The sequence below is a fragment of the Melanostigma gelatinosum genome (assembly GCF_949748355.1).
Source record: "Melanostigma gelatinosum genome assembly, chromosome: 5".
In the NCBI taxonomy this organism is placed as follows: Eukaryota; Metazoa; Chordata; class Actinopteri; order Perciformes; family Zoarcidae; genus Melanostigma; species Melanostigma gelatinosum.
In genome coordinates this window covers 15340493-15359042 of record NC_136638.1, presented here as the reverse complement: position 1 = coordinate 15359042, position 18550 = coordinate 15340493, and the positions used below count along the sequence as shown (strand labels likewise).

General features: G+C 43.2%; 1 protein-coding gene and 1 long non-coding RNA gene across 3 annotated transcripts; both read left to right on the top strand.

Annotated features, from left to right (window-relative positions):
* Positions 1-1252: 1252 nt before the first annotated feature.
* Positions 1253-9907, top strand: LOC306777687 (regulator of G-protein signaling 14-like). 2 transcript variants are annotated; one of them, XM_079268902.1, is made up of 15 exons: positions 1253-1389; positions 3628-3649; positions 3809-3960; positions 4088-4180; positions 4421-4564; positions 4666-4824; positions 4933-4963; positions 5088-5188; positions 5339-5551; positions 5793-5869; positions 6161-6287; positions 6701-6782; positions 7557-7609; positions 8222-8300; positions 8912-9907. In XM_079268902.1, the coding sequence occupies exons 1-15, from the start codon at positions 1345-1347 to the stop codon at positions 9163-9165; spliced, it is 1632 nt and encodes a 543-aa protein (XP_079125028.1). In that variant the 5' UTR covers positions 1253-1344; the 3' UTR covers positions 9166-9907. The 2 variants fall into 2 exon arrangements, with proteins under 2 accessions (XP_079125028.1, XP_079125027.1); XM_079268901.1 differs by having other exon boundaries at positions 4933-4996.
* An 870-nt stretch (positions 9908-10777) lies between these two features.
* LOC306777103 lies at positions 10778-16000 on the top strand. The gene is made up of 5 exons (XR_013771959.1): positions 10778-10849; positions 14609-14692; positions 14769-14846; positions 14960-15013; positions 15757-16000. It is a non-coding gene; the product is annotated as an uncharacterized lncRNA (long non-coding RNA).
* The last annotated feature ends 2550 nt before the right edge of the window (positions 16001-18550 follow it).

Below are 18550 nucleotides of genomic sequence, written 5' to 3'. Positions count from 1 at the left end.
GTGGATTAAAATCACGTGTGAGTCACTTTGTCTCTCCTTCATCATAGATAATGTACAGGAGTGAAGATCACGTTGAACTTGGCTGGTTGTTGCCAATCAATTTGTTTTTCCTGTTATCTTAAGACTCAGGCCTTGTGGTTTCTTTTATCTCCTCAAGTTTTTATTCATGCCACAATCTTGTGCTTTCATTTCGTTTTACTTTTTCCCCTGATACAATTTGTGTGTAAGCTAAACTGCATTGCAGGTAAAGGATGCTTTGCCTTTGTCTCGTACATACAATTTGCTTATCTGTGTCGAATATGTGCTTTCACATTACTTCTCAAAAGCTGCACATTAAGTTAGACATTTAGCAAAAAGCTTTCGATATATCCAAGCAAAAGTAGACAGGGAAGTTGTCGACGCGTGTAAGCTGATTGATAAGTCGCAGGTGCACAGTTAATTAAAAGGCCCTGCTTCACCTGGGACTCAGCAAATAGGTAACGTTGGGATCGAAGCTGTTGAGTACCTGTGACCTGGTGACTTTGTGTGATCGGCTTTCTGAAGATGTTCGCTCTCAGAGGACTTTGTCACAGATTCTCCCGCCTGGCAAAAGTTGCAGCACAAAGGCAATTCAGGAAATATGACAACCGGTGCACCACGACCACGGTCACTGGCTTCATGGCGGACTGGAAGGCAAGATGACCATTTCACACACAAGTTCATGGGAGAGTGCGTCCGTGCATGACTGTGTTTCAGGAAGGAAAGTGTATAATTTGCACTACTTGGAATTACAGCAGAATATTACTCCTATAATGATTTCATTTAAAAGAGAAGGCCTGTTTACGAGATGTGAAGTTTCTCTTGCATCTTGTAGAAGTTGAGTGATGTTTGGAGAACACCATGATTTTGACTTCAGCTATTGTAAGGCAGGATTACCATCTTCAAAATGAGTGAATATCAAGAGGCCTCGGTTTTGTATTTTTAATGTCAAAATCTCAATAACTTCCAAGTACAAGGAAACTTCACTCATGGCTAAAAAAGAAAAGTGACATTTCAGCTCGAGTGTAAGCTGCGTCTAGTAACTTGTGAGTGCGTTCGTCTTGTCTGTGTTCCCACATCATCGTGTTTCTCAAGATGTAGGCTGACAGCAGTGTGATCATAGTAACCATACTTCCTCTTTTGTGGCTTTGTTGCTATAGCAAGACTTCCCTTACAGGCAGGAAGTAACAGAAGGACCCAAAATGCTGAATTTCTGTGTGTATGCATGAAGAGTGTGCAACATGTTTTGGGTGGAGCACTTCACCGTGTCCCCTGACAGTGTGCCATCGCATAAACACTCCTTGTAGTCTGGGTGTGTGAGCCGCCATGGCGAAGAAATGCAATGCTTTAGGGATTCCTGTGGGCCACATGGTGAGTAAACATGGCAGCACTTCTGTTGGGTACATTTTGTTTTAGTTGTGCAGTGTTCTTTGGAGCCTGTGGTCTGTTTATGCGGCAGAAGGCTTTTCATAGAGAGTTTCAAGAATGTAAACGTACTGTGAGAAATGACTTTGAGTCGTGTTGCGTACCGGTTATTTATAGTCCTCACATGATTTGGTAAACAAAGTTTGGGCCGCTTTTTTTTTATCAGTCTGCTTTAGCTGTGTGCGTACTGTTGAGTATGGTGGAGCAGTTTCTTGTGTTTGCTTGCATTGTCCGTCTTCACCCCTCAGAAGTGAACAGTGTGTAGCTGTTGGCAATGGATCAGGCCCGCTTGAGTCGGAAGCGGAAACCAAGTCGTGTCCATCGTGCAAGCTGTCATGTGTAGGCCGAGAAGGCTTCAGTCTACTCCTGTGTGAAAGCGACACGTTTTTTTAATTGGTCCAGCTCTGCAGAAGGTGTGAAAGTGTGTGTGCGCGTGTGTTTATAAAGATGTGTTTCACAGGGGCAAGACAAATTTGCTCTCTGTGCATTTTGAGTGATTGCAAATGTTCCTGTTTGTTCTGCATCAGACTCTGCCATCGCATAGTGAGTTTGCATATCTTTTGTCTCCTTCAAAGGCTTTGCAGAGAATCCTAATCCTCAGATATTTCTCCTCTGACGGTGTATGAGGACGAAAGGTGCACGAGACTGAGGAGACGTTTGTTTTCATTGCACTTTGTGTTTGTGGGCACCGACATGTTGTGCTTTTGGAGCCAGAGTTTGAGCAGTGGAGCAAAGAAGTGAAGAGGCGGAGCCACAGTGGAGCTCACACCTGCACAAGCTGCCAGCCCATGTCGACCTTATATGGGCAGAGTTCATCACAGAGTTTATCAATGGCCAAGAGTCAAACACTTTCTCTTTGTGTGATCTAAAATGAGCATGCATACAGTATATCTTCTCCCTGTTCATTTATTTAAGGTAAAAAAAACATCAATACAATTCCTCTTGAAGAGTTTGTTTACCGTCTACTTCTACACAGGAGATGGGCCTCTGTCTCATGGTTAATACTAACGCAGCGTTTTTTGAGTCACATTGGTGGATGCTGAGTTTTCTCACTCCCAGTACGACCTGTACCTTCTCAATAGTTTGCACGTTTGCTGTGGAGACCTGATAAGTCTCTTTTATTTTTTTATTTTTTACAATAAATAGCTGATAAACCAACTCACAATAAAGAAGATATTACAGAGTATGAAAAGTAAAAACTACCAGAACAAAAAAGAAGTAACTAGATTTAGCTTACTATTATCTGATTAACATTAAACAACTTGTGAAGCAAGATATTTGTGAATTTCTAAAATGTAAAAAACATGCAGATAATCCCAATTTATAAAGTGGCACCATATTCCCAATTTCAGCAGAAATATAACCCTTTACATCGATTTCGCCCATTTTTCTGTTTTATCAATTGTGAAATGTTGAATGTACCTCCTGTAGTTCCCTAATCTTATATTTACCCTAATGCCATTCTAACTGTTAATGATGGCCATGTTTCCTTCAAGTCTATTTTAAAAACGTTACACTGATAGCGTGCACTCTGAGCATGTTGCAACTCACTGGACTAGACTCCATTGATGGACAGACGCTCACTTTCACGCCTCTGAGCAGCTTTAGACCGTGGGAATAAACCAGAGCAGCGCAATGTAAACGCCAAACAGAACGGCCTCTGGATTAAAACCCAGGACCCCTGAATTATTATTATTACTGGTGTGCAGTATTTAACTGACGGTGCTCAAATTGATGACAGGACTTTTACAAGATGTGCATTTTGTGAGTTCTGAAAGCTGAATGAGAGCCATTGTCATCAGTGTCACAACCGCTTCCTGTGAAAACGGCTTGACTGCATTGCACTGCATTGTCACACAGAAGGGAGAAGGCCAAAAAACATGCAGCTGGTGTTCACATCTCACTTCCTAAATGTAGGCCTCAGTGTGTGTGTCTATAGCTTCTGTCTTAACACCATTGGGAGTATTGTAAAGCTGTTGCTGTAATATTTAAATGTCCTAAACGGCTCCTGTTTTTTGTTCTGTGCTCTACTTTTGATTGCAGCTTCAAGGAGAAGTCTTTTTTTTAAATATAATTCAGATTCAATGAAGGGAATGTTGGATTTCTCAACTACTGCCATAGGAATGATCATATATTTGTTTTGAGGTTGTTCCCTACCTTATCTCTCTGTCTCTCTATTCACAGAGCCAGGCGGTGTCAGAAGGAGGTAAGCGTGACAGACCAACGTGCAGGCTGACAATCTCTTGCATTTCTCCGAACAGAAACATGTCTGTGCACGACAGGAGAAAATATCTAAATCAGTCTCATTCTTGGTCATGTTTTTCTGTTCTGATAAATGGGTGTGTTTTTGTGTTCGCATGTGTAGAGTTGAACATGTCTGCACGGGGCTGTGGAGGCAGCAGCTCCAGCCTTCCAGGGACTCCGGGCGGGGAGGCCGGCCCGGCCAGCGGTGTGCTGGGCTGGGCCGTCTCCTTTGAGAAGCTGCTGGAGGACCCTTATGGAGTCCGCCAGTTTACGGTGAGACACACTCGACACACAAGGTTATGTTGTGATTTTATGTTCCGGAATAAATCTAGTGTTTTCTAGCAACCTCTCACAAGGCGTGCCACATGTGTTCATACAGTGTACGTGTCTTTGTCCACAGTCCTTCTTGATGTCTGAGGTGAGTGCGGAGAACATCTTATTCTGGCAAGCTTGCGAAAAATTCAGGAAGATCAAAGCCAGCGCCTTGGAAGAGGTATGATGGCACTTTTTTACCTCTTCACACGGTGAATCTTCTGACCTATTGTGATTTATATTGCTGTTGTGTGTTCTTTCTTTCTTTCTTTCTTTCTTTCTTTCTTTCTTTCTTTCTATCTATACATACTCTTCATTAGAATGCTGGAACTTATTTTTGTAGTTGTTGACCAGATGTGGTAGTTTAGTTGATATCTGATCTTCAGGAGGTTTCAGTCTGATGGAGGTGTTGTGTTCCCAGCTGAAACCAGCAGCTCGCTCCATCTACAACACCTACCTGTCTGACAGCGCTCCCTACTCGGTCAACATCGATGACACAGCCAAGACGGAGGAGAAGGACCTGGAACAGCCCACACCCGACATGTTCAACAAGGCCCAAGCACAGGTCTGTTCGGAGTCCACACTCTTCTTTCAGCTCAGTGATGCAGTGATTCTTTGTTGGTGCCTCTGCTTGGCGTGTGTTCAACTGCCCCCGCTCTGTGTCAGATATTCAAACTGATGAAGATGGACAGCTACAGGCGCTTTGTGCGCTCCCCTCTCTACCAAAGCTGCACCTTGGGAGGCGTAGGAGGTAAACTTGTGCCTCAGCTCTCTACAGAGCCGGTCCGCACGGGATCCTGGGAGGACGTGTCCACCAGAAGCCCCGTAAGTAACAAGAAGGTAGAGTGACTGAGGGGCAGGAAAGGGAGAAGAAAAACATGATTGCTGCTTTCAATTTTGCTGTTGTGTTTCTTCTATCACTATCTCAAACAGAATAAGAAGTTGGACTCCAACAGCTTGCCAGGTAAACAGGGACAGAAAAGAGGATCCTGGGGAGGTAGATATGCCTTGATGTACATCCTGTGACTTTATCCCACAATTTCTCTTTGGCTCTGTTTTTGTTCATTTCCTTTTATTGATAACAACAGATTCATCCAACAACCATGGCTCAGTCTCCCGAAAAGAGTCCCACGTGTCTGTCAAATCGAGCAGCAGTGTCGAGCTCGGCTCCATCTACAGGCAGATAGAGGTCAGTGCAACAGGGCACACATGAAGAAAATACTGTGTTCAAGTAGACGAATCGCAGACTAGAAGAAAATCTGACAGAGTGCCGAGCTCTGTTGTTTTGAAGTATATTTTTTCCCTCTTAACGAACTGTTCCTTTCCATCTGTGGCATAGAATGGCAGATTGAGTCCCCGGCCTCCAGAGCAGGGGAGCGGGAGTCGGATCGGGGTGGAGGGGGGCTACTGCTGTGTCTACCTGCCCGATGGCAGCGCCTCGCTGGCCCCCACGCGTAGCGGCCACCTCATCAAAGACATGCTGGCTAGCCTGTGTGAGAAGAGGGGCTTCCCGCTGAAAGATGTCATCATCTACCTTCATGGCAAGGACAAGGTGAGGACTTAGCTGCTCTGTCTGCAGCCGCAGCTTAAAATCAAGAAAGCTGTTCAAAGGTATTTATGTACTGCAGAGTTGTTCTGCAACAGGCGGTATGAGAAAGATGACTACCCTCTTCCTCTTTTTAACATCCTCCCGGCCTCTCACTCCCTCCATTTCTGAAAGTATCCTCAGTTGATGCTGACGTCTCTGAAAGTCACTTCTGTGTGTGTGTGGCACACCTTTGCTCTCTCTGCAGCAACCCTTATCTCTGGACCAGGACTGCTCGGTGCTCAGGGATCAGCAGGTCTCTCTGGAGCTCAGGGTGACGTTTACGTGAGTCGACTTGTGTCATTTCCTCTTTTTGCTTTTTCTTTGTCACCCTCAGCGGGCTTTCACACCCTCGTCTTCACCACTCCATGCAACTTCTCACCACATCAGGGGGAAGTCCTGTTAACACCAGACATGGATGAGTCATCATTGGCATTGAATACATTATCAAATGTCCAATTTTGTATTTCCTGCTAAGCTATCACTGAGTGGCAGGCTTTGTACGATTGGATGTTAATGATGCTGTGCCACTGTATTCACTGTGAGCGGGATCATTGAAATGCACGTGTGCTTCAGGCTGGAGATTGCCTTCACCGGTAAGACGGTTGGGATCATGGTGAAGTCCAGTAAGACGCTGCAGGACGCGCTCTCTGCCGTGCTGCACAAACACCACGTCAAGCCGCAGGAGGCCCTGGTCACCATGGTGAGCTGAATGAAACATGTCATGGAGGCGGTGCTTAAATTATTGATAGAACTTTCTCTTAATTGTAAAAGAATCACTTAACTGATTACTCTGGTTTGCAATCATCTCGTAAATTCACATTGACTCAGCCGTACTTTTCAAAGCAGTCGACTTGTCCGACACGTTTTTAAAATTTTTCTTTTTATTCTTTCCGTCTGCTAGGCAACCCCTCACACGTCACTGATCATGTTAATATCTGTCATTTGAAAATGTAATACGTTGCAGCATTTTGCTATTGGAATAAGTAACTAGGATTACTTGTTTGTAATTCATTGATGTGCATTTTATGCATCTAGTCCCTTTTTTTCTTTGTGCCACTGATTGCGTGTGTGTCAGCATCTTTTCGACAGATCTTACTTCCTTGTTCGTTTCAGGCTGGAAGCGACGAGCCTCTGAACATGACCGGCTCTGTGTTCAGACTGGCCAATAAGACTCTGCGGCTTGACAAAACCAAAGGTTAATACACTTGACCTTTTTTCAAACCCAATGTTTTACTTCAACGTGAATGTTAACATCATTTAATAATAACGACACTGCTCCCCCAAGAGCACGAGCAGCCACACGATGAAAAGCAACCAACGAGTAAATGAAATGAGTTTGATCAAATCAGAGGAGGCGCATTCTAGCCCTGCAGCCACTGTTGTCAATGATGTGGGTGACACATTGGTGATGCTTTTTGTTCTCTTCTGCCGTTTGAACTCTGGCTGTGCCTTCTTACTCACATGATGGTTTCTTAATGGGTCCTAGAAAGTGTTTCTGTATTTCTTGGCTCTTATCACGGGGTCCTTTCACCGGCTACTTTAATGCCCGGGTTTTTCTGCTTCACTGTCTGCGTGTTCCTGTTTCTTTTCCTGCTCTGACTTCTTTCTCTCTCTGCGTCTTCATTCATCTCTGTGGGGTTAAAATGTCCGAGTCCATTTGGCTTGTTGAGTGCTGTGCCAGTTTGAGTTCGTTCACCTCATTTCTCAACTGCGAGGAGACCAGAACAGACTTCACTTTGGATCAGTGCTCCTTACCTCAGCCCCATTCACTGCCTTTAGGAAGAGGGCAATGGATTAGATTAGTGGTCGTTTCTGAGAAATACCAGTTGAAGTCTTATTGTCGAGAGTATTTTATTTGGCTTGTGTCGGTGTTTCACACACTGGGTAGTCATGTTCTGTAGCAGACTAGTTTTCTATTGGAAGTGAAAGCACTGTTAAGTGAAACTTGTCTTTCGTGTGGTTTGAACAGGAAGAGACCAGACCAACGTTTCCAGGGCCAGTGGTTCTGCTGCAGCCACACAGGTGAGGAAATGTTAATAGAATGCTGAACATGAAGGAAACTAAATCCATACAATACTGACAAGTCATACTTACAAGGCGAGCTGCTGAGATTGTCGAGGTTATTATCTACATCAGAATATAGTGAAGACCATGGCTGTGTGTGAACAACGGAGTCATTCTGGACACAACCTTGGTGGCATCCTTCATTATATTCTTATTTAGACAATAATTAACAAACATGTCGGCATCTTGCCTTTTTTAATCTATTGTATAGATAACTTATTTTAATGGTTGTGTAGGAACTGAGGAATGAAGTGCGATGAATTGCATTGTGGGATTGCTAGCAGAAAGTAATGTACATACTATGGACACTTTCTTTCAACCCATTTAGGAAACTTCACACAACAACAAATAGAATGTAGATGTAGTGCACTATAGAGTAAAAGGGAAGCGGTTTGTGACACAGACCGCGGCTTATGAACATCAACAGAAAAGCCTCAACATCTATCTCATTAACCGGTTTATTCCTTGTGTGATTTCTAGAATGTGTAGCCTAAAATGTTCCGCGGATTTAAAACCTGTAAAGCTGTATTTTGTGCTTTGATAACACCTGAATCTGTTTTTTGGTCCCAGGCAGGAGCAGTGAGTGCAGTTGGAGTGGAGGCCCGGGCCAAGACTCAGTCCAAGCCCAGTAAAAACCCCGAAATGGAGGGTAGGACATCTCATCTTGTAGGATTGGTTCGACATGACAACGCCTGATAGATTTTTCCATTCATAACAAGGAATCTATAGTGAGATTAAAATGAAGAGGCCAAAGCAAAAACGTTTCTCACCACAAGCTGGCTTCAGAAGCTGTTCTGGGCCTTTCAATCATCACATAATCTTTCTCAGCAGATGGAAGTGCAAAGAAATGAAATTGTGACGACTGGGCAAACTCCATCTGCTGAGGAAACTTGTGTGATATCAAAGCTACTAAATGGACCTGGGAGTTACGTTGTTTTATCAGCTGCTGTTTTTAAGGTCACGAATTAACTGAAGAAACTAACTCAGTTTCAAGTTTCTCTGCAGAATATAAACTATTATGTTCTACATTCATATCTAATGTAAAATTGATAGAACCTTTAATCCTTTTGGCCCACTCCTAGTATCCTTGCCCGGCGTGATGTTGAATATCTATCTATCACTATTTAGACGTAGTTGTTTTTCTAAAACTGTGTTGACACTGACTATAAAATCTAAATACCTGAGGCGGATTTAAAACGGCAGAGTGTTCTTTATTTGACACGTCGTCGGAATGACCGGGATGTTCTGTGTGTGTGTCAGGGTTACTGGACATGCTGACGAGGGCTCAGTGCAGCAGGGTTGATGACCAGCGAGGCCTTTTGACCAAAGAGCAGCTGGAGATCCCTCTGTTCCTGACGCTGGCCTCAGGCCAGGGACGGGACACGAAGCCAGAGGAACCCAGTACAACCAGCTCCCCCACTGCAGACTCCAAGGAGGCGTCCAGTTCAGCTGGAGCAGCGCAGGAAACCGCTGACTCTGCTGAAGCCAAAGACGTAAGGGAAACGGCAGTTTGAAAGACTTTTCTGCGTGTGGGATGGACAAAGACTCAATTACAAACTACAACCAACGTCTCACAATGTCATGAGACCAATCCCGTCCAAAGACGGTGGAAATTAGTTCAGCACTTTTTATATTTGTTTACAAAGAAGCTCTGAGACCGCAGTGTGCCATCGTCTCTGCTTTTGATAATTTGCCTCTTAAGGCAATATGTAAAGAAGAAAGATCATTGCAAACATTTATGGTGTCATTTTAAAACACTACATATGTCAATGGAAAGAATGTTTGCTATGAATTGTTTAATGTATCCGAACTTGTTTGGAAAGTAAGTTTTTAGCTGAACATTTAAGCCCTGAAGCAGATGTTTCCCGATGTGTTCCCGCTGTACAGTATGAAGTTCACGTTGCTTTACGTCGTCACAATCTCACGCTGCAGTCGAGCTTTTCTTTGAACTCGAAAACAAATGTTTCTGCTCAGGACTGTCACCGAGGGCTTTCTTTAAGTGTATTGCACAATTGTTTTTTCTTTGTTTGAATTAAGATTATTGAATATATTTTACTGAGATGAGTTTTTATTATTTTATATTACAAATTTTTATTTTGTGTGCTTACTGTTTTCAAATGTGTGCTTGTGGTACTTACTGCATTTTGTTTGCTGTGACGTCACTTTGAGAAGCCTTCGTCAAGTCCTGTTTTTCTGTCTCCTCTGAAGGTGCAGATCATGAATTGGTAATGTGAAACTGCAGGGAATGAATGAGATGTGATCGTCAAAAGAAAATCCCACAGGGTGTGTCTAAAGAATTAAAGCATTTAATGATGAAGGGTGATCCTTTGTCTGTTTTTGTTGTTGTGGCAAAGACTCCAAGTTTCAGCTTTTAGCCCTCCTGTGATGAATCACTGAGCTCTGTTTGTGGCTTGACAAATGCTACGTGATTTGGTTTCATACGTTCAGCCAGGCCCATCTGCCCCAGTGGACTGGCTGTGTGAAACAGGTCTGTGTAGGTATCGAGTGTAACTAGCTTTGTTTACATTATTTCGTTCCTTTCAGGTGGCTCCTGGTAGAGAAACCGCCCTCTAAATGGCGTCGCGTAATTATGTCTTTTTTTTTTGCACAGTGACTGCAGATCATTGCAGCGCTGTGATTGGCTACAAATCTTCATAAAGAGCCAATCACTTGCGTCATCCGTCTACAGACTTGTTGCTGGAAGGTGATTTCCAGTTAAGGAGCCCGGAAGGACTATTTTGGGGTTTATTTGGCTATTATTTCAGTTCCAAGACAAGTGAGTCACAGATGGATTCATATCCACATGGATGATGTCAGCAGCATGCATATTTCAGAGTATGTGACGGTATGGGGGTTGCAAAGCATCTCATTCACCCACCTTGATGTGATCCCTGAGGAAATCAACCTGAGACAGTAAACGGTGCAAGAAGCAATAATCAGTAAATGTTACCTGTGTGTCTCACACACAGCTTTCATCTGCCAGGCTGGAGACATTAGCATTCATGACTGTCACACCTGGCATTATTAGTGTGTGTGTGTGTGTGTGTGTGTGTGTGTGTTGCATGCATGAGTGGTGCGTCAGCGGAGCTATGAATGGGCAGAGAGGGGTGTGCTCTCTCACACAGACACCAGAGCAGCAGTGAGATGAGTGCCATCTACTCCACTGAACGTCTGTACTGAGAGAAGCGAGAAAAAGAGGTGAGTGTCTGAATATCCCCAAGGCATTTGACTAATCTCATTTTTTTGTGGCGATCGCTGTGCTTGTAGTTTCATTGGATGTGTCAGCCTGCCCTCTCTCTCTCTCTCTCTCTCTCTCTGTCACTCCAATCATTCATTCTCTCATCCGTCTGTCACTCAGTGCATTTCATTGCTTGATTAAATGTCTTATGCTGTCTTGAGATAAACCTCTTAGTCTCCTCAATCATAGAAAAGCTCACATTCCGTGCCAATGTTTTCTGCTATCTGTTATTTGGTGCTTTCTGTAATCTGCATTGGGATGGATAACAAACAGGCTTTGTATATCTGGGAAGTGTTTATTTTCTGAACTCAATCCTCTGCTAATGGGAGTTCTGAATGGAGCTCACTGTGCCTTTTGAGAGTCTTGCAGAGGAATACATAAGTGGTGTGAAACCAAACCCATCCATCAGATAAATGCTTTACATTACTGTGCACTGAAAGATTCTGCTCAGCCGGTGAAGGACAGGCTCTGTGTTCAGTGTGTTTAGAAATGAAAACAATAGTGGATTCATTATCACTGATCCAGTTATCAGGTGAGATACATATGATCAAGCTGTGATTCAGGTTGGGAGCAGCTGTGTTGGTCGACTATTGACTAAATTCATCCAGCTGGGGGGAGTTTGGGTGTGGCGCACACACACACACACACACCTGAACGTGGCTGAACAGACAACCCATCATCAATTACAGGACATTATGTCCTTGGCACTGTCAGCCGTCTTAATGTGCTCTCTTCTGCCGGTGCACCTACTGTCCACACGCTCACCTTGGTGCCCTAACCACCTCAGTGTGCAGCCATGTGCTATAACAGCCTCTATAACTATACATATCCTAAGCATGTGATCTTCTGTGATTAGCATGTTCAGCAGCACAGATGTGGCGAGGCGGGAATGTCACAGCAGGCTTCAATTTCACCAATTGAACTTGAATTATGGGGATTAGTTGACCCAGAGGAGTGGAAACTATCTCCAAAGTGACACTCGCTTCACAGCTGAAAGGATTATTTTCTTTCATTGTTGCTAAGGAATGAACAGACATCGATGACCACCACCTGCAGATTGTGTCTGCAGGTCATTTGGGTTGACCTTTTTAAGAAGACAACAGCAGTGATTATATAGATGTTCTCATTTGTGAAACTCTTTTACAGACACTGACATGAAGCTTCACGTAGGGCCTCTCAGTTGGGGAGTTAATTAGTGTTGACCCAACAATCTTGGTCTCTGCTGGTGTTATGGATTCAAATCTTAAGAACAGATTTTCTTCTGCAATGCAGATCCTCACATCAGCATTTTATTCTGTGCTGTAAAGGCTAATTAGTTTTGTTAAACTTTGCTGCCTCAGATGTATTATGCTCCTCTTGCAGTGTCTCAGTCATGGCGATGATGAAAGGGTGGAAAAAAAAAAGACTGCGTGGCAAAATACTCTATTGGCCCATCCTTGCAGAAAAAGTTCTTGAGTAGCTTTTAAGGCGAATATCAAGGTGTTGCTTTTGTGTCTGTGTATGCCCATGTCCACGTAATAATAAATGAGCAGTTTGGGTCATTTGTGGATGTACGCATACCACAAAGAGGCGTAGTGTTTTCGATTCCTTGGCTGTTAGCTTGCTCATGCGGACTAATCGATGGAGAAGCAGTTCTCCAAGCCACAGGGTTTTTCCTACCTCGGCTACAAAGGAAATGCACTTCAGTGTAGCCTTTGCGGTCCTTCATCCCTTGGCCTCATCTACAAATGAACGGAATCCTCGTCTAACCAAAGTGGGATAGACGGTGACCGAGGAAAGCATGGGGAGAGACGGGGTTAGGCAAGCATCGTACTCATTAAGGTCATATCCCTGTGAGCTGGTCAGAGAGCGCACTCAGGACTCGCTGAATGCCTGCCCTGCCATCAAGGCTGAGATTATCCTCCTATCCCTCAAAGGGCTGCAGCCTAATGCACATTTTAGTGTAAGTGCATGGAGTACAACAGTCTTGCGTGACCCAACTGAACCGACACGCGTGTGCATAATAGGCCTGATGTATGAAATAAGTTGGGAACCCGTCTGGCTCAGTCCCTCTAGTGCAGATTGTTCGGTAGGCCTTGTTGAATATTACAATCCAAGTAGGACTTTCTGATGGGGTTCCCCAATAGCATCAACTGTGGCGCTGACGTCAGCCGTCGCAGCAGGTGAGTGAGCTCCTGTCGATCAGCTTGCATTCATTCTTCATGAGCCTTGGGCTGAATGCTTCCTGTCGAGCAGCAACTAAAGATCACGGCGGTAGACGAGTCAGTTCAGATGCATCAGGAGGGGACTTTCTACACAATTCATCTTATCTCTGTGGACATTCTTGTCGCGCCATCATCAGGAATGTAATGCAGAGATTTACTTAAACCCAATGATTACTTGCTTTAACGGCCCTGAAAACCAAACGTCTCCATCAGCTTGATGATTGCTAAACTCGCCGGCTAGTGTTTGAATGTTGTGTTTATAAACCATGATGGACAAATCCTACTCACTCTGGCTTTTAAAGGGATTAAGCCTTGACTTAAGGGGCGTTACTGTACTATAGTAGGTGTTAATGCTGAAATATGTTAGCCATTAAACAAATGCCAAACAGATATTGCCAAAAGAGAAAAATGTGAAATGAGAAGTTTTAGAAAAACTTACAAATGTAATAATCTTGAGGTCTGCACAAGGACAAGCTAGACTTGGTGTTTCTGAAGCTTTCAGCAACATCCTTTAGAGCTCAGCTGTCGTGCTTTTCTGCTGATCGACACACAGTAGCTTCAGAAACATCAAGTAAGTGGACGTCGTGTTGAGCTGTTTTTCTTTTGCACATTTAGTTTTGCTTTATAATGAGAAACGTCAGTGAACCGCGCCTTCAAAACTCCGATATCTTACCCTGGTGTCTCTCCACCATCTAAAGGCATCAGCAGAATACAAAATCAGCAAACCATCCATTCACTCCGAAATGCCAGGAGGTATGTTTGATTGATCTGATGATCTAACTGGTCAGATGTCAGACGGATGCAGACTTTGATTCAGGCCCCACTGAGATCGTTGGAGTATGAAAATGGACCCAGACCCAGAGGTCTTTTGTCCCCGGCCACCAGGCCTCCTGCCACCAGCTGTGCATCTGGCTGGTAATCATTGTGGCCTTTTAGTTGTGCTGAAATCATTCTTTATCCTGCATGACTCCAACTGGTATTGATATATTTCTGGCTCTCCTTTTCAAATGTTCAAATTGAGTCTTAAACTGGCAGACTGTGGACCATTTCTACTGTTATAGGACTCACCGTTTATTTTAAAACCTTTAGTTAGTTTCTGCCAGTAGGATGAAGACTCAAAAACCCTCATCAACTCAAGGTGAAACAGGTGCGTTTTTGTTCCTGTCTTTACAAATCAAAATGAGAAGCAAGAATAAAAGCAGCAGTGTCTGGTGGTGTTTCCGAGTGATAATTGGGACCAAAGTCAAAGGTTTAACGCCTGAGGAAAATCATTCAACAAAACATTCAGATCAGTGAAGTAGCAACAGCGTTGGATCTCTGAGTCAGAGTCGCCATCTAGTGAAAGGAGTTCAGAACTGCAGATTTTTCAGCTGGCAAGATCAGGGATCAGTTCAGCTTTTTGGTCTCATTTTAAATGACAGTGAAATGATTGGGTCAGTTTAGATCAGTAAACGAAAGAATTATAAAATGTCTTGCAACCACATGACGTGTGAAGCTCTTCCTCTTTCCTTCTAGTTGTACAACCACTATATTCCAAAGGATATCATTGAATCACCACTGAACTTCTCCAAGTCAGCCATGGAACAGAAGGCAAATGAGGTGTGTGAAAGCCTGATGGAGAGGAAGGATCCTATTGGACAAGACCAGAGTGATAATATTTTGTCTCTGTCTCTAGTGTCCCACCACCACGTCTCCTCAGAAGCACATGAAAAACAGGTCCAAATCCACAGAGGAGATGCAACAGACGAAGAAGGTTAGCGGCAATCTGACATTCATACCGTTTGGTGTTTCATCCCTTTTTCCTTTTGTAGTGCCGTACTTTTATAGTCATCAGATCTAATGGGACTCCCCTGTCTCACATTACAGTCCTTCTCCTCACAAAAATCACTCCCGGGCCGACCAGAGCTGGAGAAAGTGAAGGTGAGCTGTGCACACGTTTCTATTTGTATTTATTTGGATCTGAAGAAGTATTCAGATGCATTTTAAGTCAGAATACCACACAGAATACCACACTATGAAAATACTTCACTTCATTGTGCAGTAAAATGTTCCCTGTCTGTTTTACTATTATATATGATGTTTCTTGAATAATATCTGTGTATGCTGCATTTTACTGTTGTAGATAATTAAGGTTGAGCTCATTTTAACTCCTTTCATATGTTGTTTGATAGTTTAATCCACAGCTATGTGTCATATTCTACAAGATCATCTTATGTTTGCAGCGTCGCTGTTTTGTGAGAGACACATAACTCTACAAAGTCCACTTTTCTTATGCTTTGTGACGATGCATTATCCATTTTGTCAACTCTCAAAGAAACACTTCATCCTTCTGTTTATCACAAACTTTTAAAATCAAAGAAACACGGTTTTCACTGGGCAGGAAGAAAATGAAAAGCTAATCTCTCGAGTTACAAAAGCTGTCTGAGTGTCAGGAGTAGAAGTATGAAGGAAAGTGAAATACTTAGTGGAATACCTTTTTAAATGTGTACTTATGTACAGTACTCAAGAGTAAACACTTAGTTACATTGCACCACTGTATTGCAATACGTATGAAAAGAGAGCTCTTATGCATTTATTTCTATGTCACTGTTTAAAACGTAAGATATTTCATGGGAATGCAGTTGAGCTGGATCTGTATTTTTTGTGCCTCCCTGTTTTTTCAGGAGTGTCCTGACGGCTCTGACACGCCGTCGTCCTCTACCGAAGAGCTAAAGTAACAAAGGCCTAGCCCAAAGGACATTTCAGTCACTTCACTTAACATGCATACAAAAGGAAACATACAAAATACTATCAAGATATTTGTGATGTAGATTAGAAAACACACGAGCAATGAATTTGATTCGTGGAAGGAAACTGTACAAAACGTGGTAAATTGAACGCTCGCACACACTGAAACAATCGCTTGTAAACCTGTGATGATGCTGTTTCATGGTACTGTGAGTGTCGTATACATACCGCACTGAATGTGTATGGACAATAAAGTGATGCTGCTGACTGTCTTTACTCGGCTCTTGTTCACATCAAACATCTGATGCTGCACCGAGGTACTGTATGCTCTAAACACAGCCTTGTCCATTGAGTATCTTGATGAATTGACAGAGTGACAGCTGTGAGGGGTCCAAAAATATTGACTGAAACCGCTGACTCACATCTGCTGTGGTGTTTGTGTGTTAGCATGGGTGTGTGCATATCACTGTACTTTAATCTGCGAAGAGTCTCTTTTTGATCGCTTTATAAGGGTAAAACCATCACGGCAGCCATTGGGAGATCTTCCCCTTCTTGAACCACAGACTGGACAATGATGCAATGTAACAGAGTATTTCAAACATCCTTCAGCTCAGGTGATCATTGGTTGAAAATAAATTCCACAAACAAATTCCAGATAAACCATTGGATAATAACTGAGAGGCTATTATATCATTACATTGATCGCCCCAGTAATGAAATTAGAATTCAAGAAAGTACAACTTCATCGCAGTGTTTCCCTCCGGAGTGGAAAAACATGCAGCACAAAGATGTAAAAGCTTAATCTGAGGTTTTCAAATTTATTTTGTCCATAACTATACTATGTGGTACTTTCTCCTACCTGCCGTTCTGGAGATAAAATGATGTAGAATGTTAAAAGACTCACTCATCGTTTTGTAAACTGTTAATTCTGTGATTGAGTCAATCAAAAGCTGTTTTCATTTCTTCATGAATGTGAAGATTTTTAGAGACTGTACCAAGATATTTAAAATGTTCAACAGTTTTCAACAAGTTTGACCATGTTATGAAATCCTGCTTGGCACAAGTAATATCCTTAGTCTATCAACATTAATCTCCAAATAAGGGCTGCAACTCACTGTTTTACGTATTAAAATGATTTGCCAATTGTTCAGAAAATACAAAGTGATTCCTTCACATTGTTTGTCCAGAACCAAAATATTTAATTCACCATCATAGCTAACTAAAACAGTAAATATTCACATGTCAGCAGTCAAACAGTACATTTTGAACATTTTTTTTCTTTAAAAAGTACTTGTTTCATTGATTATTATAGCAACAGTTGCCAATACATATGTGGCCTCAGTTTAAGGTTGAGTTTGTCATCAGCATACTTATGGATGCTAAAGTCGAAATTCAGAGCACACTGTATTCATGATTGATGGATTGCCTCCACATGGCGACGCCAGAGCCGGCGGTTCACAGCTAACTGACATATCTCTAGAGTTAATATACGTTTCTGTGATTCATTCAGATGACAGGCTGCAAGCTCACTAAAAGCATGATGTAGCTGTCAGTGTAAGATTAATGCAGGATAAACCAGCCACTGGGGAGCAGAGGAGGACTAACAGCGTGCACCTATACTGCTCATTGATTGGCAGGTGTTGTGAGCGGCAGGATGGTGCATGACGACCCGGTGGCCTCTGTTTGCTTTATCCCCAGGCTGAGCAGCAACCTCCCTGTGACTTGTGCATCTGGAGAGGGGATTAACAGCACCACGGGGAGGTGGTGTAGCAAAGAGCTCTGGAACCGCGCCAGATATTTAGCCGTGTGTGTGTCCATATGTGCCTGTACGTCTCTGTCTCTCTTCCTCTGCTTAATGCAGCACCACATCTCAAGGATGTATCCCCTCGCCGCCATTGACGGCAGCAGCCTCGGCTCAGGTCCAGCTGCCTGCACAACAACAGAGCTGTTATCTCTCTTTGGCTCCCAGCTCTCACAACAGTTTGGAAAATAACAACTCTAGGCTAGTGGGTTATTAAGTTCTGCTCCTCTGAGTTCATGGATGCAACTCTGAGGTCAGCAGATCTGGTTGAGAGCACTGCTGACGTGACAGAAGCATAGCTGCCCTAATTGTTAACAATTACCCTGTTACTCAGGCAATCGCAGCGTTTATGGCATGGTGAGGAGGACCTTGCCTGTGAGTAGCGGTGTGTGTAAGTCAATGTGTGCACATATGTGTTAAGAGGATCTGAGAAAATATTCCTGATATTTAAATTCCAATCCCTACATGCTTCATCTTAAATCCTGGAAATGTTCCATAAACACCTGAACATCCCGCACAAGTCATGCAGATTATGCTTAACGTGTATGAAATACTTCCACTGACATATATCATGCAAGAAATTATCATTTAGTACCCTGGCTTTATTCTGTGCCAAACTACAGTACGTGATGAAAACAGCTGTTTGGAAATATGAGTGGACGTGAGGCGCCCGTGCAGATGTGATGTTTTTCTCCTAACTTTTACCACTAGGTGTCAGATTTCTCCTTCTCTTGCACGTGGAACTAGAAGAACTTCCAACAGCCAGGGTGATCATCAATCACATCCAACAGTCCTCTTCATCTTGAACTCCTTATCTGGCCCCAAGTCAGGGGGAAAAATAGCTGTTTGAACAAACATCATTCATCACCTAATACACAATGTGCTTTCCCACCCCGTGCATCATTAAGTTGTGTCTCTGTGTTATTGAT